The sequence below is a fragment of the Callorhinchus milii genome, unplaced genomic scaffold (genome assembly GCF_018977255.1).
Source record: "Callorhinchus milii isolate IMCB2004 unplaced genomic scaffold, IMCB_Cmil_1.0 Scaffold9, whole genome shotgun sequence".
Taxonomy (NCBI): Eukaryota; Metazoa; Chordata; class Chondrichthyes; order Chimaeriformes; family Callorhinchidae; genus Callorhinchus; species Callorhinchus milii.
In genome coordinates this window covers 11,760,058-11,783,126 of record NW_024704750.1, presented here as the reverse complement: position 1 = coordinate 11,783,126, position 23,069 = coordinate 11,760,058, and the positions used below count along the sequence as shown (strand labels likewise).

Sequence of the window (23,069 nt, the reverse complement as noted above, 5' to 3'; positions counted from 1 at the left end):
AGTCCAATTGACTATTTTCAGGTGTTGGCCAGGGAACACAATCATAAAGAAACCTACTTCCTCTCTTATTTCACTTTGTAAATTGCACTAGGGAATTGAATACAGCCATTTGGATTAAACGACTTGCCCTGCTTGTCTCATCCTTCAATCAGAGCATCTACACTCAATTACAATACACGATACCATCCTTCATTATTTAAGCAAAGCTTGGGATGGGACTCAATGTGCTATCCACAATACAAAAGTCTTCATTTCTGTAGAACAATCCCATTTTTAGGCTTGAGAGTTAATGAATAGTGGCAGGAGCTGCACAGCACGCTATCAGCATCTAGTGGCAGATATTTAGCACTGCTTAAACTCTACCCCCTCCCCTACGTCTAATTACAGTATTATCTTAACATTAGCAATATTGCTAAAAATGAAATCCTGCAAAACTGTCACCCAGTGGGATTCATCATTACAGACATTGTTCCAGTCAGTTTTCATCATTAATAATCCTTGCATTTGATATAGCACTTTATCACATTAAAACATCTCAAAATACTTGAGTTTTCTGTAAAGTGCAGTGACTATTATGTAAGTAATTGTGGCAGCCAATTTTCACACAGAAATGCCCCGTAAACCAGGAAGTAAACAACCATTTTTTTTCTACTTGGGGGTTATTAGACAGGAAATTGGGAGAAATTCACTTCTCTTTTCGCATTGCCCCATGGAATTTTTAACATCCACATGAACAGGCAGACGGGACCTCGGTTTAACATTTCACCTGAAGTACAGCACCTCTGACAATACAGCACTTACCAGCATTGCATTGGAGTCAGCCTGGACTGAGCTCAAAGTTCTGATATAGGGTGTGAACCCCTAAACCTCTGACAACACATTCTCACTACTGTATAATGATATGGTGGATTGGACTATACTTCACAGGGTAGTTTTCTTCAGTTTGTATGCAAGTGCCTAAAATATGCGTAATAACTCTGCGAATATGTTGCCAAAAGCTGTATTTTAAACACTATGAATTCAAGCAAAACCAGTAACTGTGACTCTTGTATCATGGGAATATTATGACTGTCACATTTTACAAGGAAGATCCTTTGGCAGCCAATCATTTTCCCAAAGGGAGGCAAGAACAACAAATTTGTATTAAGATTCTGTGTCTCTATAACTTACAGAATGTATCTTTTACTTTCAAATGCTTGCAGGATGTGGCTTCAACTACCACAAGAGATGTGCTTTCAAAATCCCAAACAACTGCAGTGGTGTGCGGAAAAGACGCCTTTCAAATGTTTCCCTGACGGGGTTAAGCACCTCACGATCTGTGTCGAATGATCCATCATCAAGCCCCTCAGATGAAGTGTTGCTACTGGTAGGTCGGGTTTTAGAACCCTAAAATCCCTATTAAAATACAACTCCACACTCTTCACAGATACGATTCAGTAAATAGTGTATCCAGGCTAGAGACCCAGTTAGGTGTTTCTTCAAACTATACTTAACTGCAGGGAGTTGTGATATAGAATTATTACCATCTGTAGATTTATGCTCCACACTAAATCTCACACTATGACAGCATATGACATTTTATGATGAACAATATTTCAGTTAGGAAAACTACTTCAGGCATTATTCTCAACAGCTGCTTGGTGTTAAACACAACAAGAACCAGTGATAACCTAAAGGCAGGAAGTCCAACCTCTCCCCTTTAGTGCTGTTAAAGCCTTTGTGCTAAAAATATAAACAGGATTCAACCTCATAAGATTTTCTGATGATCAAGAAATCCTTTTTTTCCTTTTTTAAATATTTTTTCAACTCTTAACCAGTATTGAGACCATTGGCCTTCCACATCTAAACAAACATTTACTTCAACTTACATTTGCTTTCATAAAGGACAGAGAAAAATAAATGAAGTTACTTTACAAGCCTTTGACTTTCCCCTTTGGAAGAGCTCAACTGTTTTATTTTGCATGTAGATGTTCTATACTTGACCATCAACTGTAAAACTGAAGTGTGTGTGTATAGTTGTTTGTTTCCTGGTGTAAAAATGCCTTGCAAATACTTGTTCTGCATGCTACATTAATGAGTTTGAGGATTGGCCTAAACTTCCACAGCTCTGAAGCATTTCTCTGTTGCTTTGTATGTGGTATTAAAATTCAACTGTGGAAATTTTTCCAACCCCTTTGGACCACATGCAATATCTTTGTGCAGTTTTTCATTCTGAAAATATTAGGAAGCAAATCATAACTTTTTCGGGTGTAATATTCCCTTAAAATAATAATAATATGGTCACTCAATCCACGATTGTTTGTGGGACCTGCTATGGGCAACTGGCTGCCGCAAAATATACAGTCAATTGACTTTGCAGTATATTCTGTGAAGCGCTTTGAGACGTCTCGAAGACATGATAAAGGGGGAACTGGGGGGAAGCAGGATGAGTGTGTGCATTCCATTCCAACAATCAATCTTTGGGATTTCCATGTCTAGGTGGGATGCATGAACATTTTAGCTTGGTTTGGATACTCTTAAGCATGGTGATGGGTTTCCGCATGTGTCAGACACCAGCTGACCAAAAAATTGTATTCAATACTGAGAGATAGTTTTGAAACTGTCCGTACTGCAAGATTCCATGGTGAATCTATGCATGAACTAACCATGAAATCCCCTGATTTTCTGAGTTAGGATGTTGCAATATCAGTATATTGCATATGAGCAAAATCTTCTACTATTGAGGAGATACCCTGCTGTGAAATGTGGATTAAGGAGGACCGTGATATTTCTTCTCATGGGACTTTTCAACAATTGTGAGGTGAACTGTGTGTCCATGTATTACACAGCTGTCATCCCTCTCTTCCATTCAAAACTGCACGAAAATAAAGCCAATAACGTGAACAGTTCAAGTGGAATCTGAGAATCAATCAAATGTGAAAATATCATTTAACTCCCCAAACAAACACAAATCCAAAGCAATCCCGTTTACGCTTTTTGAATCATTTCTTGTTTAAAACTCAAATACTTTCCACTTAATGTGGTGTGAACCAATCATTGTTGAAATATTGTTTCATGCCGAGACTTGCAATATCCTTTATCTAAAAGGGGCAACAAGTGGGCCAATATGCAAAACAACCTAGGGAGATAAAGGCAGAGTGAGACCAGGAAGGAGATGTAAATTAACACTGCAGGGATATACTGCTGTAAATTACAAGTGGAGGTACTGTACCTTGTGTTTATCTCTAATTGCTGTTGATGTTTTCACCAGTTCCTGATTTCTCTGGTCAATGTGCTTAATTAAATGAGAGTAATTAACAAGAAACCAAATTTAACCCACAACTGTTAATATTCTCTTCACATATTGAGGTCTAGTTTGTAATATTCATAAATTAGCTAACTGGGATTTCTGAAAGCTGCCAAGGTCCTAAAAGAAGAGCAGTGTCTCCCTACGGCCAGAGCTGATATGTTGTCGCTCGGACCTTTTTTCTCCCCTCGAGAGGCTTCCTGAAATCTTTTGCCAATGTCGCAAATTAGACAGCAAAGTGAAGGTTGCAATTAGCACTTCCCATCCCTTTTGGAATGATCACGCGTTTCGACCCTTAGTATGCAGCTTCCTCCGACCAGTGACTGGCTCATGAGAAGAGATTTGTTACATGAATGCAGATGGTGATATGGTAAAAAGATGCATCTTGTTTTTTCAGTCAATCAACAGTGATGCAATTCACCATTATGCTTTAGTAATGGGAAAAATAACTCATGGCAACCAAGGTGGTCTGAGTGAATGTGGAGCAGTTGACTAGAGCTAACAGCTGAAAAACATGTACAAAAATGAGTAACACAATTAAAGCAATGACTTCACTATTGGGATTGAGTTCCGCTTTACTTTGGCTATAAAATTGGCCAGTCTTGTGGATTTTGTCCCGCACCCCTCCCATTTGCCTAATTTGTGATTTTGACATTAAAACAGCTTTATGGGAAAGCACCACCTAGTTTACAGTCAGTACACCTTCCCTTTCCCTGAGAAACCTATTAAAATGTTTGAGAATTTGGTTTGTTACTTACATTTGAATCCTGACAAATGTTGCTAAGAAATGGCCTCCTTAGGATATAAAAACAGCCATTTCCCTAATCTTGATGCCATAGCCTGTTCACCAAGTGAATAATAACTTAATGGAAAGAAAAATGGCAGGAAACTCTTTCTTAACAAAAACATTTTTTATACTAAGGTGGTCGATGTCTGCAGTTTGCTGCTCTATATTGGCCAAAGTTACCAGCAGACTGAATATATCACTGTGCTCCATGTAACTGAACTTGGCGAACAAATGACATTTTAACTTATGAGTCAGGGTTTTGTATTTAACTGTTTGGGTACAGCACAGAAATCCCAGAAAGCACAAGAGAACAGTTTTATTTATTTTGGAATTCTGTGTTTGGATCAGGGATGAATTCTTCTGTAAACAACAGCAGCCTTATTAAATTATATTTAGATCCCTGCAATTAAATCTTACATCTATGCAAGTGCCAGTTCTGGTTTCCTAACGGACGAATAATACGATTGGGGAGATGTCGACCCCTTAGACCACTTAACATAGTGAAGTACTTCCAGAATTTTTTTTTGCAATGTACAATGTTTCCATCCTTGAAAAGGCCTCTTCTAGTCTAATATTTAAAACTGTGGCTGTCAGAACCCTTTTGATTTAATTTTATGCGTGTTATTATCTTTTCAGTGAGACATTCACTTTGCATTTGGTAAATTTTTGATAATGCCTGAACATTTTGAAGAAGTTAATGGTGAAACAGAGTTTGAGAAAAATCCAGCACAATTGTATCATACAACAGGAGTAGCAGACAAATTGGAAATAATGTTATAGTGTAATACTGTATATGCTTGATGAAATGACCAATATTGATAGTCTTTTTAGAAAGATTTGTCTTCAGATACTGGAGAGTATATGCTTAACGAACAAGCCTATTTGTTTAGGCAGTGAAATACTAACATTTTCTGACTGCATCCTTTAATTAAATCTTCAAAAGTGTGGTTGTAATTTGCACTGAATGTCTAATGCTTCCTATTGGAAAGCTCATGGGATTAGACATAAGAGGTTTGTGTTTACAACAAAATAAAAGCAGCTGTTGGAAAAAAACACTTTTAAAAACCTGTAAAAATGTCTGTGGGATAAATAAATGCAAACTAATACTGTACAAATATAAGAAGCTGGTATAAACCTTTGACCCTCTGCTCGCCTTCCTGAAAATGCCATTATTCTACACAATCAGGAAGTTTGTTTTAAAACCTGTGGATGAAAAGCCAGCTTTTAAAATTGGACAGCTCCAAAGAAGGGAATAATAATAATAATAATCCTTGCATTTGATATAGCGCTTTTCACGTCGGGAGGATGTCCCAAAGCGCTTCACAGGACACACTGTAAAGTGAATTGACTGTATATTTGTGGGCGAACGCGGCAGCCAATTGCGCACAGCAATGTCCCACAAACAGTCGTGGATTGAAAATGACCAATTTATTATTGTTTTTGGTTTTTGGAGGGATTATTATTAGGCCTGTGGAGTAAAGAAACTTGCCCAAGGTTTCGCCCTGCCTGAATACAACTAAGAGAGCCCATCTCATTTTTGGTAACGATGATCTTTGCTGCACTGCAGATTTTAATTACAGCTGTTGGTTAAAGACACAAAGAAAATTAATGCTCCTTCTTTCTGGATCATGAAACGTTTGTCTCATTTCCTTCCACATGTGATAGTTGTGTACAGTAGCCTCCTGTGACTATATGTATCGACTACATTATGCAATGCCACCAGATGGACAAAAGATGTGCACATACAAGCCTATAATATATCTTCTATAGAGGTTTGGATACAGGCCTAGATATTACACAGCAGGAAGCACCATAGTGAGCTTGGGCAGGAATCATTGTGCTAATAATTGGCTCCATCAGTCTTTGCTTAAGTAAGGTGAGGGGGTGGGGGGAAGAGAAGCCATCAGTGAACATAGATGAATCCTTTATCCAATCTTCTCTGCAATAATCTATTGTACATGTACCTCTTATATATCAGATGGCATTACATGGTGAATATAATTAATAGAGGTGTACAAGATTTTAAATGGGATTGAAAAAGAAAACCCAGATCAATACTTTAGGATGCAAGAAGAAAAAAAACAATAGGCAAGAAAATGGAGAAATAAAACGGGGGGGGTGGGGAGTGCAGAAGTCGGTCTTGGAGTGCACGTGCCTAAATGCACAGAGTTTAGCAAATATGATTGGTGAGCTGCAGGCTCAAGTGGTCAGAGGGGGATATGATGTAGTAGCAGTAACAGAGATTTGGCTCAAACAAGGATAGGAATGGGAGCTGAATATTCCTGGCTTTAATGTATTTAGGAGGGACAGGGAAGGAAACAAAGGAGAGGGAGTGGCAATATTAATCAAGGATACGGTTATAGCCGTGGAAAGGATTGAGGTGCTGTAGGGCCCCAAGACAGAATCTATCTGGTTAGAGTTAAGGAACAAAAAAGGAGCTGTTACGCTGATAGGGGTATACTATAGCCCACCAAATAGTGGGAAGGAAATAGATGAGCAGATCTGCAAGCAAATCTCAGGCAGATGCAAGTCCAATAGAGTCATCATAATGGGGGACTTTAATTATCCCAACATAGACTGGCAAAACAACAGTGCAAAGGGCAAGGAGGGGGAAAGTTTCCTAAAATGTGTACAGGACAATTTTCTTGATCAGTACGTTTCCAGCCCAACGAGGAAGGAAGCAGTGCTGGATCTAGTTCTGGGGAATGAAATAGGGCAAGTGGAGCAGGTTTCAGTGGGAGAGCATCTAGGCAATAGTGATCACAACATCATTAGATTCAGAGTACATATGGAAAAGGACAAGGAACAATCAAAGGTGAAGATACTCAACTGGAAGAGAGCTAATTTCAGTGAGTTAAAAAGGGACCTAGCCAAGGTGGATTGGAAAGAAAGATTGGCAGGTAAAACAACTAAAGAGCAGTGGGAAGTCTTCAAGGATGAGATAGCTCGGGGACAGAACAAATACATTCCCACAAAAGGGAAAAGTAGGGCATCCAAACCTCCCTGGATGACGAAGGTAATTGTGTCCAGAATGAAGCAGAAAAAGGAGACGTATAACAAATGTCAAGCTCAACATACAGAAGACAACCAAATAGAATATAGGAAGTACAGAAGAGAACTGAAAAAGGAAATGAGGGGCAAAAAGATTATATGAAAAAAGGTTAGCGGGTTACATTAAAGGGAATCTTAAAATATTTTACAAACGTATCAAGAAAAAAAGGTTAGTCAAAGGTAGGGTGGAGCCAATTAAGGACCAAGGCGGAAATCTTATTGTGGAGGCAGAGGGCATGGCTGATGTACTGAATAAGTACTTTGCATGTCTTCACAAAATAAGTGGATGCACCAAATGCTGCAGTATCAGAGAGGGCAGAGGAAATGAATAGGATAAGTATAAACAGTGAGGAAGTATTGAAAAGGTTGACTGGGCTCAAGGTAGATAAGTTGCCTGGTCCGGACGGGATGCAACCAAGGTTACTGTGGGAGGCACGGGTACAAATAGCAGAGGCTTTGGCTACAATTTTTCAATCTTCGTTGGACACAGGGGTGGTGTCAGAGGACCGGAGAGTGGCTAACGTTACTCCCTTGTACAAAAAGGGGCAGAAGGACAAACCTGGAAACTACATGCCAGTCAGCCTAACATCAGTAATAATAATAATAATAATAATAATAATAATCCTTGCATTTGATATAGCGCTTTTCACGTCAGGAGGACGTCCCAAAGCGCTTCACAGAACACACTGTAAAGTGAATTGACTGTATATTTGTGGGCGAACGCGGCAGCCAATTGCGCACAGCAATGTCCCAGTAGTGGGGAAACTCCTGGAGACTATAATCCGGGACAGAATAAATTTTCACTTAGAAGAATATGGGTTAACTAGGGACAGCCAGCACGGATTTATTAAAAGCATATCTTGTCTAACAAATCTAATAGGATTTTTCGATGAGGTAAAGGAGAGGGTGGATGAAGGTAGTGCAGTTGATGTAGTTTATATGGACAAAGTGCCACATAAAAGACTTGTAAGAAAAATAGAAGCCCATGGTGTAAAAGGGACAGTGGAGGCATGGATCCAAAACTGGCTGGGAGACAGAAAGCAGAGAGTTGTAGTGAACGGTTGCTTTTCTGACTAGAGTGAAGTGTACAGTGGCGTCTCCGAGGGATCGGTATTGGGATCACTGCTCTTCTTAATATATACAAATGATATGGACTTGGGTATAGCAAGTACCATTTCCAAGTTTGCGGATGACACAAAGTTAGGTAGGATAGTAAACAGTGAGAAGGATAGTAGCCAACTGCAGGAAGACATAGACAGAATGGTAAAAATGGGCAGATGAATTTCAATGTGGAGAAATGCGAGGTAATGGATTTTGGAAGAAAGAATGAGGGGAGCCAATATAGGCTAGATAATACAATCTTAAGGTGGGGGGGTGAAGAAACAGAGAGACCTGGGGGTTCAGGTAAATGAATCCTTGAAGGTGGCAGGACAGGTAGATAAAGCTGTAAAAAGGGTAGTTATCGAATCGGTACTATCCCATCGAATCGAATCGATGGGATACTAGGTTTTATAAATAGGGGCATAGAGTACAAGAGTCAGGAGGTTATGATTAACCTATATAAAACACTGGTTAGGCCCAAGTTCTGGGCACCACACTACAGGAAAGGATGTTAAGGCATTGGAAAGGGTGCAGAGGAGATTCATAAGGATGGCACCAGGAATGAGGGACCTTGATGATGAGGAAAGGCTAGAGAGGCTGGGATTATTCTCATTGGAGCAGAGAAGGTTACGAGGAGACCTAATAGAGGTCTTCAAAATCATGAGGGGATTTGATAGGTTAGAAAGGGAAAAACTGTTTCTACTGGTGGGTGTGTCAGTGATTCGAGGTCACAGATTTAAAATAGTTTCTGAAAGAAGAGGGGAGGTGAGAAGAAATTTTTCACGCAGCGAGTTGTTCGAATCTGGAACACATTGCCTGAAAGGGTGGTCGAGGCCGATTCGATAACTACTTTTAAAAACGCAGTGGATGGGTATTTGAGGAGGACGGGTTTGCAGGGTTATGGGGAAAGGGCTGGGGAGTGGGATTGACATTCCATTGTTCCTTTCAAAGAGCCGGCACAGACTCGATGGGCCGAATGGCCTCTTTTTATGCTGTACGATTCTATGATTCTATGATAAGACATTAGAACAAAAGGACATAGGTTCAGAGTTGTGAAGGCCAATTTCAGACACCAGGAAGCTTTTTTGTTCATAGAGGATAATCAATAACTGGAACAGGTTACCAGGAAAGGTGTTTTAGGCCAGGACAGTGGACTTATTCAAAAAACAGCTTGATGTTGTGATGGGGATGGGGGGGGGGGAGAAATGATAGGTTGGGCATTCCAGAGGCATGGGAATCAGACAGGCCAAAGGACCTTCTTCATTCAAACCGATCTTGTGAGGAGATTATTGTACAAAATAATGATCAAAGTGAATGACTTCCAATGACATCTAACTTTGAGAAGTAAAGTTTAAATGTCTTGGAGTATATCTGAACATTGACTTGGCTATATTACCTTGAATCCCCTCAGTAAGTACTTTACGTACTGGAATTATTTTGTTTCCAGCTTGTAAAGTAAATAGACTCGGCAGGTCTTGCTCTTGCAGGAACTGGCTGCCGTCCTTCAAGACAAGCAGTACAAACTGCACTGACCAGAAGAGGCATGTCGCCAGATCATGTGATTCATCTGCTGTTAGAAGGTGGTTGCATGCATAACTGTTACTGATTTACTGAGAAACGTACTTGGATTCTAGTAATGGAAATTACAGTCATGTTTATCTGAACACGGCGCTAACCAGACTTTGTTATTGCTTGCCAGTCAGTGAGTCTGGATGAATACATCCTAGTGTGCTTTTTAGAATTGTGAAGCTGATGTAGAACATTTATCATTAATTACTAAGGTATTATATATTGATTAACATTTCGACATTCAGTGCAAATTCAAGATTGTTGCATATTAGTTATTAGTCTTTCATATTTGCATGGTGCTCTTTACACAAAACTGTAGGTTGAGAACAGTTTCGAGAACTTTTAAAGAAACTGTTACAATTCGTAACTCATTTTCTCCATCGAGCTTAAAAAACATCAAATTTTCCTGACTTGTGTGACCAAACATGTGAACTTACCTGAAACAAGAGTAAATATTTTTTTCCAATTCAATCTGATCGGATCTAGCTTCCATATCACACTGGGATAGATTCAAATGTTCTTCCTATGTGCCAAAGCTCCCGTTTATTAATCCATTGCAAAGTATGACTGAAAGAAATAGTGTTCAATTCAAGTACTTTCATGTCAACATTTATGATATCAAACCCCTTAACGAGCATTCTCAAATTCTACCAAGTATTCCTAATATTTCAAACGAGGCTATTTTACTCACACGAAAACAATTAAATTGGATGACTTGCTCACTCTATTTAGGTCTGTGATATTTGGTTGTAAGAAAATGGACATGATTTCCATAGTTGTATTGAACTGAAAGATTAGTGCAGTCAAATAGTTCCCTAACTGATCAGCAAGCAAAACAATGCCTGGTCATCAACAATGTAGCTTTCACTATGTTAGGCAGCATATCAAGGCATTATATTCATACACACACACACATGTGCCCAAGTGGCTGCCTCAGTCTTTATTGACCAACTGAGAAGATAAATGTTCAATGACTGTAAATCCAATGCTAGCTCCCAACCTGTGCTTTGCATGACTGGTCTGCCCCTGAATGGCATGTCCTTGATTCATGGATGTGATTTAATCCTGGGTCATGACCTTAACACAATAACCAAGGTTATCTGGGATTAGTTTCTAATCAATCCTCAGAATTATTATCAATGATAAATGAATCAATATGGGAATGGTATCAATGATCAATGAATCAATATGGGAATGATATAATGTGCTATATATATATATCATATATATATGATATAATGTATATTATATCAGCAGAAAATTTCTAATGAAAACATAGTTCTCTAAGGCTTATGTAATATATTTCTGAGGAGCTTATGTATCAACTGTCTTCTGCACAGACATTCCTGTAATCAAACCTACAAACGAACCATTGATAAAGCTCCAGTAATAACTCACAAGGCTGTTTAATGCCACAATCCTAGTACTAATTACATTGACAAACCAGCAACAGGTTTAAAAAGCAGCACCTCAGCCGACCATTGTAACCATTAATAATAGAATTACATGCAAAATTTCTGTTGCAGCAAAGAGCAATTTTTAAACTTGTAATAATAATAATAATCCTTGCATTTGATATAGCGCTTTTCACGTCGGGAGGACGTCCCAAAGCGCTTCACAGAATATACTGTAAAGTGAATTGACTGTATATTTGTGGGCGAACGCGGCAGCAATGTCCCATAAACAGTCGTAGATTGAAAATGACCAATTTATTATTGTTTTGGGTTTTGGAGGGATTATTATTAGGCGTGCGGAGTAAGGAAACTTGCCCAAGGTTTCGCCCTGCCTGGAATTGAACTTAGGTCTCTCGCTTGCAAAGCGAGTGCTCTAACCCCTGAGCTACAGGACTCCACAATAGTAGTAGAATCTGGGCGGTGAGGGGTTGGTGGATGCTGTTTATTTTCTAAGTTTTATATTTTGGGAAACTGCCAATAAACTAGATAGTAACACATCTCTCTGATCTTCTCCTATCCCACTCTTCTGCTCGCCCCCTCTGCTCGGTTAACTTGGGCTTGCTGCCCTCCCCATGGCATTCATGGCTAAGTGTTCAGATTCCACATCCTAAGCTCTGGAACTCCCTCCCTCTAACCTTCCATCGCTCTCTGTTGGTTTTTAAGTCCCGTCTCTTTGACATCCCATCTATAAATCACCTCCCACCTTCCCACTACTTGGCATTTGACCCAGTTATTGTAAAGTACGTTGAGTCTCCAGGATGTTGTCCTACATGTAGGGTGCTTTATAAATGTTGTTGTTGATGTTATAAGAAAATAGCTTCATTGTTCATAATAAACAAGCTGGAATGCAAATTATTACCATTCAACAGCCTGACCTAAGTAACCAATATGAGTAGGCATTAATTACTGATGAATTTAATTCAGTAAAGTAGGTGTTACAAGAAAACATTTTGCCAATGTAAGCACTGTATTGAAAGCTTTATACTAAAACTTTGCCTCAATTCTGTCCATTCTTTGTGTATTCTTACTCCTTTTTTTGTTTTACTTTCTGCTCTTTGCTTCAGTCTCCTTTTGGCTCCAACCCTGAGGTATGTACAATTCCATCACTACCACCTACACTAATATTTACAGAAAGGAAAAACTTCAGTTACCTCCAGCAAGAAAGCTGAGCAAAGGAGATATGGAAAACTCAGTCACAGATTATAGCAGAGACTCAACATACAGCCACTGAACACGGGTTATTCTATGAGTGAGGAGACCAGAGAATTCATGAGGAACACATTTGTGAGTGAGATAATCGGGTCCCCTTCTGATGGGAAAGAACCTGAGTCAGTGGTTTGTGGTTCGCGTTGGGTTTACAGTGCAAGTTTTGTAAAAAAAATTGAAAAACTAACTTTTGGGAGTGTAATTTATTTTAGTGTGATTAAATGAAGGTAATATAACACTTAATAACTATGTGAAATAGTTGTTCACTTCGCTCCGGAAGTGTTTGACTAACATACTGGAATGCCCTTAACAGCGGTGTAGATACAAGCTTGAAGTACTTCTACCAAACATTCCTTTTATTTGTCATCAAGCAACTTTAAGCCTTTTAGGGCCCAGGATTGATAATTGTTTTTTATAAAAAGTACATTACAGTCCTAGCTTCTGAGATTTGAGGAAGATTATCTGATTCAGAAACAGGAGTGGGGAGAATAAATTTCTTACTGATCCATAAAGAGAGACTATAGGATAATTGATGTATGGCATATGTGTATGAGAACTTAAAATGCCCAGTGAGATACAGAAATAGAAATAACCCATTACAAAATATTACATAGAGCATATTATGGATTGTTCAATCGGTTTGTTGTGGGGAGAGGATGGAGGGAATGAATATATAAGTCGATTTATGCTAAAGAAACATAAATTACACAAGTGAACATACTAATTCACAGTTTACTCTTGTGGTAACGTACCAATTCATTCAGAATTTGTGGGGTACATTCGCTGTACCAGTTGTAACTGTCTACAAGAAAAGTTTATGTTTTAGAATTCAAAGCAAAATTCCAAAGAACACAGTACATTAAAAGCAATCAAAAAATCCTACCAATTTCATTAATTGAGAAGTCACGTCCCATATCTGCAGTCAGCGCTGTAACAATTTGCTGTTTTGATCAAACTGTTATTGCTTTTACTATTCAGCGTTCTGTATATGACGTGGTCTTGTCATTTTGCTTGATGTTTATTTTTACACTATACAATCAATTACCAGATTTATTCAAATAAATTTGGTCTCAATAGCAATATAGCCCAGCATCCTATTTTACCTCTTTTATTGTTGCCTCACCCAATGAGTGAGCAATGAGTCAACTCATATTGTTAGGTCTCTTTCAGCTTCCCTCTTAGCACATTCTACCCAACCCACATTGTCTATGTCGACTGTTTTTACTTCCTATCTCTTCTATCTATCTGTGACCCTAACAGCTATAGAAATCTGTGCAATAGTGAATTTAAGAGCGGAGGACAAATGATAATGAAACCCCAAATGCTGATCTCTAACATGTATTGTCCTTAGGTTAATTTTTTAGATCACTGCAAAGGCCAAAGAATTGTCCTGACCACTATCTTGTCTGTTACATAACTGTATCCTCCTGCTGAGGAATAATTTTTGTCTGATGTACAGTCCTCCATCACGTCTCCAACTTCATGTTTGACATAACCATTTAGAATTTGATCAAAGCATTTTTTTAAAAAAAAGTACAATCTTTATAAGAAAACAATAATGGATTTGACGGGTCTCTTTTTTATTGTACACTTGCAGCAGAAGACACCGTCCGAGTCCTACATTGGAAGAGAGAAACGGTCCAACTCACAATCGTACATTGGTCGGCCCATTCAACTGGATAAGATTTTACTTTCCAAGGTTAAAGTGCCTCACACATTTGTAATTCATTCCTACACTCGTCCCACTGTTTGCCAGTACTGTAAGAAGCTTCTGAAAGGGCTTTTTAGACAGGGTTTGCAGTGCAAAGGTGAGTATTGTAATCACTATGCATGCACAGTTGCTTTAAATAATAAAAAAGCGATGGTAAACGTTTCCCTGAAAGTTAATGAAGTTATATACTTTTATTAGAATTTACTTACTTGATGTAACACTGCAGCTTTCCTGAGTATGAACACATCACTTCAACTTAATTCCCGTTGGTTTTACCAGAAAAATTACTTTAGTTGTTAGAATATTAAACAGCAGCAGATACAGTTTTAACTCTGGAACTGTGTTTTAGAGCCCACTGAGTCCTCCAAAATTCTGAACATGTCTAAAACATTCCATTGAACTTAAACATTAACAAAACTATTTTCAAAACATTATTTACCATATAACCACCTTGCTTTTCCCTGTTGCAGCCCGATTTGTGACTTGCCTTTAAAACACACCAGGAATGATTAATGTGTCTCTCTTTTAAAACATGAAAAGTAAACATTGTTTATGGTGAACTAACTGAGGCAGAATCTGTAATCTATGGTTTGTGATACATCTGCAGATGTCACATGTACTAAACAGACTGAGTGAGTGAGTGAGAAATTGTCAAACACATTTAACCATTTTAATGCATGATTTTTCAGATGGTAAATCTGTTTTCAATCCTACACCCCCCCCATCTAATTCCTTTCTTATGGTATTTATTTATTGAAATGTATTTTATTCCTTTTTGTAAGTTGTTTCTCCTCATTTCCCAGCTGATAAAACTGCTTTCACGTGAATTCTGCTTTTGAGGGAGCTGCTATGAGGAAATCTAGTTCTACACTCTTAGTTAACTCCATCTGGAGTTTTTTAAAAAAAAACTCATCCCTCCTCTATTGGGGGAAACACCTCAATGTCTCCAACGCCTGAGGATGGGGACTTGCTGCACATCATGAGCTAGCTGACAAGCACGTGTATCAGTTAGCTATCTATAAGTGCAGGGTACTTCCTCTTTAAACTTAATATTTAACTTAAACATTCATTGAAATTAAATGGTGCAGGTTTGATTTTCAATTTTAAAAATTGGAATGTACCCATACTGATTGGAGAAATTAATATTCTACAAGTGTCATCCTGCAACTGTTACAAACTAATGTTTTTGATTTTTTTTGTTAGATTGTAAATTCAACTGTCATAAGCGTTGTGCTCCTAAAGTGCCAAACAACTGTCTTGGTGAAGTGGCTATCAATGGAGGCAAGTTGGAATGAGGAATTTTTAATATTTGTTTTATTCTGAATACAGAGATTTTTTCATAGAATAATGCAGGTGGACCATTGAATATTGTGCATCAGTTTAACTGTACAACAAATGCTTGATAAGTGGAAGAGAATGCAAGATGTCTCCATTTGTAACTAAGATGTTAAGAATTGTCACAATTTACAATTCCAACAGAATGATAATACAAACAGACAGAACTAACCAATAAAACAAATGGATTTCAATCTCCAATTAACAAATGTGAAGACAATCATTCAATTCAATACATCAAGTGGAGATTATTTCAAAATCAGTTCAAATTAAACCTTGAATAAAACATGGAACTGAAACGTATGGTAGTAATTTGACCTGAAATACAAACATGGAAGGAGGCTCTTTGGCTGTCTTTGTGACGTGCATTTTTATTTATATAAAGGCAAAATACAACCTGGATATGCTCAACTTTAGCAGTGCTTGGATATTCTGTGTAATCATAGTATTTCCATCCATTTGCAAAATTGGGATTTATTTTGCAACGTTTTTTTGTAGATTTGCTTAGTCCTGGTGCTGAGTCTGATGTGGTCATGGAAGAAGGAAGCGACGACAACGACAGTGAAAGAAACAGCACTCTTGTTGATGACATGGATGATTCAATGACTCATGACCCATCAATCCCAGGGAGTCACAGTGACAATGGGGACATGCAGGACCCTGATCATGACCATGAACACGATGAGGCAAATCGAATGATAAGGTTGGTCTGCTGCACTCCAACTGATGGGACTGGATCAATAAAGGATTTCAGGGCAGTGAACACGCATGAGTTCTATTGAGGCCTTACAACATTTCTAAACGTTTCTCATTCATAAAAATTATTCATGCCACAAAAAAGGACTGTGTATGAGGTGCATAACAACAACAACATTTATATAGCACTCCTCATTCAGGGTAGTGTCCCAGACTATAATCCACTTTGTTCATTTTTTTCCAACACACTGGTGTGTCACATCTCAGCTAGGCATTTCCATAAACTGTTGTATTTAAGACCAGACAAACTGCTTTCTGTCCTGTGTCTCAATTAGCACAGTTCTTTCCAATCTATCAGCAGGAACTGAGAGATATAGCCTAGAAACTATTCTTCAGAAGAAATTCAAACACCCACTTCTAAGTGTTCCATACTTAATAGCTCCATTCTTTTAATAATTATGTACTCTGCAGGTGGGTGATCTCTGTGCTAGTGAATGGAACACTTTCTTGCTTTTTTCCCTTATTTCCAGTATCAAACACTCTCTGATCACGTTTGGTACGAGGCAGATGAAGTATAAAGCTCCCTCTGCTCAAGCACTAAGACAACATAACTACCAGAGCCTCACCTGCTGCACCATTCCCACAGCAGCCATTGTCTGTGACTGCAGCCTTGGTAGAATTAACAGCAGTTTAGCGCTTTGGGCACAAACTCATTAAGAACCTTGTTCAGATCCTCTCTTCTCATACTCATCTCTGGCCCAACAGGCAGCAGAGAGATACTCATCTCATTAGTCTGCACTGGATTAAACTTCAGGCCCAGACATGAAAGGATGAGGTGATTAACACACCATAGCATCCACCTTGGTTCAGCACCTCCTGATGTTTCACGCAGCCTCATGCGGTGTTCCTCAGGACTCTGCCCTCAATCACCTTCTCTTCAACCTTGGTGATGTCATCCGCAGACATGGGGTCAACTTCCACATGTACGCAGAGGACACCCAACTCTATCTCTCTGCCTCCACACTTGATTCCATGAGAACTGCTGTCCTGATAGAATGTCTGTTAGACATCAAGTCCTGGATGAGAGCCAACTTTCTGCTGCTGAATGTCAGCAAGACCGAGGCCCTTCTGATTGGCTTGCGCCATCGCCTCCACACCTCAGGCACTGGCAGCATCAGCATTCAAGGATGCACACTCCACCTCACCAAGCCAAACAGGAACCTGGGTGTCTTGTTCGACCCTCAACTGTCCTTTCTCCCCGATATCCGTGCCATGAACCGCTCTGCCTTCCCCTACCTGTGCAACATTGCTTGACTCCGCCAATGCCTCACCCCTCAGGCTGCTGAAACCCTCATACACAAATTAGTCACTTCAAGGCTCGACTACGAAAATTCCTTCCTTGTTGGCCTCCCCAACTTTTCCCTCCACAATTTGCAGATCATCCAGAACTCTGCAGCTCGTGTCCTCTCCCACACAAGGCTCCGTGACCCCATTACCCCCACTCTCGCCCTGCTCCCCATCCCTCAGATGTTAGAATTAAAAATCCTCATCCTCACTTTCATGGCCCTCCACGGCCTCCCCCCCCCCCCCCCCACCACCTCTCTGACCTGCTAACCCCCTATCAACCTGTCCATTCCCTCAATTCAGTAGGCTCCAGTGTGCCTGCTCTAGGTCTCCCGCCCTGCCCGCCCTACCATCAGTGGCCAGGCTTTCAGCTTCTCTGCCCCCACCCTTTGGAACTCCATCCCACAATCCCTTCACCTTGCTCCCACCCTTGCCTCCTTTTCGACTGTGCCTTCAGCTGCCATCCTACCTCTCTGCCTCCTCATCCCAATCCCCCCACCCCCCCATTCTCAGGTCCTGATCCCTGACTGTTCAGCTGCTGGACTCTCAGAAATATTGGTTCTGCAGTGGGTTTAGAATTTTCAGTTATCAATCAGAACCAGAAAAAAAAAAGCATCCGATTTGGATGTTCGTCAGGTGTTATTTTATTGTAATGTTATTTAAGTTCCAGTTGTATTATCAGTCTCCTAATAATATTCAAAACAGTCTGCTCTAAATTCCCAGATTGTGCAAAACACAATCCAAGAAATTGAACCACAGGGGAGGGAATGTTCTTCTCTCCTGTCCTATTTATACTGCGGTTTACAAATTGCACAGCTCCTGAATCCATCCCGAAGGGTATGACTCGCACTGTCTGAAATCCCCCTCGTCTCTCACTCCATCATATTTATACCACAGGATTGGCGTTAAATTGCTGCCAAAATCACAGTGACTCAGATGAACAACATGCAATCAATATAAATCCAGCATATAGGATAACATACAGGATAACCACTTTAAGTAATCTTTTGACCATAGAATTAAAAATGTGTAGAAAGGCTCATGGAACTTACTCATTCCAACATTTTATGTTAATTGCATAGTCAGAGCTTCTGCCCAACCACTTCTATGAACCTTAAATTTACGAATTTAATGGTCCCAGGACACGTGGTATATGTTTTGTAGAATATTGATCATGTGTCCATTTTCTTCATAATTTGCAACAACTATACTCTTATCGAATATTCCTCAACTAGTTTAAATTCACTGAAATATCAATGACAAAGGTCAAAACAAATCCATTGTGCATTTTTGAACGCTGTCTCAACTCCACAAATGAATATCTTTTTGCCCCACAACAAACATTTCAAAATTGTAAACCATCTAAACTATTTGACGTTTGCATTTATTTTTCAAGCCCTTCTGCAAGTAATAACATTCCTTTGATGAGAGTCGTACAGTCTGTTAAACATACAAAAAGGAGAAGTAGCACTGTACTAAAGGAGGGATGGATGGTTCACTTTACGAGCAAAGACACACTGGTAAGAACAATATTATAAAACTTGTCAGACCCTGGGTAATGAGCTTCCGTGTCTAACGCCAAACTATGATTAGTAGAAACCCTGTGCTGTGTGCGATTTACTGTATTTTATTAATTCTGGATTACCTTCTGCACTGATTAAAATGGATTTCCAATGCTGATCATTTTTTAAATCAAAGAATTTTAAGTGCACTTTTTTTCATAATTTCTTCTCACAATTCTGTATTTATAAAATTATGATAAAGAGTTGCTGGTTGTTTTCCTTTCAACGTGAAACCTGAAGCTGGTTGCAGAGAGAGGAAAGCAAATGTCATTGTACATAAAAGGACAAAGGTTTACAGTGCAAAAGCATTACATTAACTAAGAGTAACAGTAGAATTTTGAACAATGCACTGGCACCCATTTATTGGGGAAAAACAACCTAATTTACTTATGGGATTGAATGAAAACAAACTATTACAGTGCAATTGCCTCTAAAAATTATTAAAGTGATAAGAATATGAATATCAACTATTATGTTCACTGAGTAGAATCAGCATTACATGTACACATGGTTATTAGTTTGAACAACACATGGTTATGAATCTCCATGTGGTTATTATAACTCAGAATGCACACCTACAGACTAGTTGGGCCAAATGGCCTGTTTTTCCTAAAAAAAAGGGCCACAGGAATTAAACCTGCATTAATCTACTTAATGCACTTACAGTTCCAGAAGATGGTGCTCGAGTGCTGCTCTTTCTATCCAAGGTGTGCTTTCAGCCTATTAATGCATTTTTAAAACTTTCTTTCCTTCTGTTTGGATGCATCAAGCAGATGTGCAGCAATATTGTTATGCATCTATATCTGATTAATTTCACTGTATATTGCATTTGAAATGGAGACAGATCAATTCTTAATACTACATAGTCACAAGCCCCCACCCAACAAACACACACACTCTTTGCAAGAACAGCATAATTGTGCAAATCAAAATATATTATGAAATCATTTTTTTACAAAACCAACATGACTGTGATACTTTACACTTGTTTACTAACACCTATTAGTACAATCCTTGAAATGTAATTAGCACATAGAACACTATTTCTTTATCTTCAGAACATGACACCTTGTAGACTTACTCCCAGCCAATAATAAGATGTTTTCAAGTTATATTATAATTAAACTGTGTGTATGATGATTAACAACTCACAATGAAGCACACATTGCAGAGTGAAAGAGAGAGGTTTACAATCCAATTACTTTTTTTTTAAAAAAACTTAAAAGATTTTGGTAAGGGAAAATGCTATTCATCAAGAAACAGGGAAGGAGAGTACGACATTATTTGCTTTTATTATGCAACCCTCCAGTACTGTGTAGACCGATTTACATCAGTCTTCAGCATTCATCTGTCTCCTGGGATATAGTATAATATCGATAAAACTTTTTTGGGCACTTAGTATAAAAACCTCCTGCACTACGGTATAAACACCTCTGCTGTAACACTGACGCTTTTTAGCACATGAGGCTTTTATTGCCTAATACTAGTGTATAAATGGTGCTATCACTTAAAACTACTTCTCACTGTTCTCTTAAGAATTGTCCAACATTGCAATGTGTTTTTATTCTGTAGAGAAAAAGGCACTATTGGAGACTAGACAGCAAGTGCATTACCCTCTTTCAAAATGATACCGGAAGCAAATATTACAAGGTAAAAGATTCCTTATCTGACATTAGCAAATAATATAAAATTATGCATGCTGAACATTACTGAAGTTGAAATCAGAATTGAGGTTCTTATTCCAAAGGATTATTTGAAGTAACTGAATGTTACAGTGATACATATTCAGTCTACACCATTTTGCATTTTCTACCCATATTCCACTTGGAGCAAATTATTAGACTTGCCTGTTCTCAATGAGGAATATAGGTGATTTTTACTTGAGGTGATTTTCACAATTGCTGACTCCTTCACAGTACAATAGAAGACATCCTTGCTCAGACTTTTGATATTTTAAACAGGGAAAAATGGTTCATTATATTTGGAAATTTATATTATCAAAAGAACAAGGACTAAACAGATTCAGAATATGGGCTCCACTGTGATACTATACATTATAAACTATTGAATGATCTGCCAACTCACATCTAGATAAGATTTCAGGATGGAAACATTAAATGCATTAAAAACATGACTGATACTGTTGTCTAATGTGGCTGCTTCTTATTCCCCAAAATCTACCTTTGATTTCAAATGAAGTTGTATTGTTGTCATTCAGAACTCTGCAGCTCGTGTACTGTCCCACACCAGGCTTCGCGACCACATCACTCCCACCCTCGCTCAGCTCCACTGGCTCCCCATCCCCCAGAGAATCGATTTCAAATTCCTCATCCTCACCTAGAAGGCCACTCACGGTCTTGCTCCCTCCTACCTCTACCACCTACTATCCCCTTACTTACCTGCCCTTAACCTCCGTTCCTCTGGCTCCAGTCTGCTCCACATCCCCTGTCCTAACCGCCTTACCATCGGTGGCCGGGCTTTCAGCCTCTCAGCCCCTAAGCTCTGGAACTCCATCCCCCAGTACCGTCGCCTTGCTTCCTCCCTTTCCTCCTTCAAGGCTGGTCTCAAGACCTTTCTCTTCAACCGTGCCTTCAGCTCCCCTCTCGACTCTCTACCCCCTCCTCGCTCCCTCCCTTCCCTCCCCTCACCCTGCCCATTTCCCCCCCTGCTCGGGTCCCGACCCAACTGTCCAGCTCCTTGGGACATCCTCCTGACGTGAAAGGCGCTCTATAAATGCAATCTTGTTGTTGTTTTGTATCTCCTGTATTTCGAGAGCTTCTTTAACAGTCTGTAATTTTTAATTACAGGAAATTCCACTATCTGAAATTTTGTCCATGGAACCTGCAAAAAACTTTAGTTTACTGCCTACTGGAGCCACCGCTCATTGCTTTGAAATTACCACTGCAAGTGTGGTCTATTTTGTTGGTGAAAATTTGACAAATTACTTGAGTATACCAACAAATAACAGCGTGTTGTCCAGTGGTACTGGGCTGGATGTTGCCCGGATGTGGGAGATGGCAATCCAGCATGCCTTGATGCCAGTCATTCCAAAGGGCACATCGACAGGATCAGTACACAGTCACCATAGTAAGCCAGCTTTGGAAAACAGTTTTGGACACTCAGTGGAACACTTCTATTTCTTCCTGCGTTTCAACAGTATCTTTATGTGAAGATTTTTTTGGTCAATTTATTTAGTTTCAATGGTTATTAATCTAGATGTACAATATGTTTACACACACACACACCATAATCATTGGAGGCTAGAATACTAGTGAACTTGGGTAATCCATGTCGACTATAATAACTTATGACACCATCAGATTGTTGCTTGTGGATCTAGTGAAAAAATTAAACTATTTTTCACCCACCTCAATTTGAAAGTAGTATTAAAGACTATTCTTTCCATTGAAAACTCTAAACAGGAATTCTGATAAAGTGATATAATCTATATCTAGATCACTGTACAAAGTGCCCATGTATAGATTAGTATCATACAACACACACCAGCCAAATCCTTCCAATATATAAATAGCTTAAAGTAATAAACAACATGAATAATTGCCATATAGTACAAAATGTTTCAGCTCAATGAACCCAGTTTTATTTTCTTTATCAGGAGATGTGTCCATCAGTATCTCAGTGTCCAATTGCCAGATTGAGGAGAATGTGGTGAGTTTTATTTGCAGAAGAGAAAAGCACTTCATGTTCACAAAGTGTAATGAAAATCCTTGTTTTCAGCCCACTTGAGCCATTTTAAATCACAGACGCTCTTAGAGAGTTAATCTATTTTTTTTTCTGCACTGCCTGTTTGTGTCTGGTCTGAGTGGCCAACTGGGTCTTCCAGAATTCTGCAAATGGATATCTATGGCTGATCTGAAAAATAACCACCCGATTCAATACTAGCTGATTATTTTCTCTTCAAAATTCATACTCACTGCCTCTGTCTTAACCTTATCCTGCTTGTGTC

General features: G+C 39.1%; 1 protein-coding gene across 1 annotated transcript in view; it reads left to right on the top strand.

Annotated features, from left to right (window-relative positions):
- Nucleotides 1-23,069, top strand: part of prkd1 (protein kinase D1) — an 84,683-nt gene that overhangs the window by 51,155 nt on the left and 10,459 nt on the right. Inside the window, exons 4-12 of the mRNA XM_007893409.2 lie at nt 1,203-1,366; nt 12,313-12,336; nt 14,052-14,262; nt 15,369-15,446; nt 15,999-16,203; nt 18,937-19,060; nt 20,675-20,752; nt 21,910-22,189; nt 22,719-22,771. Of these exons, the coding sequence (XP_007891600.1) occupies nt 1,203-1,366; nt 12,313-12,336; nt 14,052-14,262; nt 15,369-15,446; nt 15,999-16,203; nt 18,937-19,060; nt 20,675-20,752; nt 21,910-22,189; nt 22,719-22,771 (1,217 nt within the window). The remainder of the gene's footprint in view (nt 1-1,202; nt 1,367-12,312; nt 12,337-14,051; nt 14,263-15,368; nt 15,447-15,998; nt 16,204-18,936; nt 19,061-20,674; nt 20,753-21,909; nt 22,190-22,718; nt 22,772-23,069) is intronic.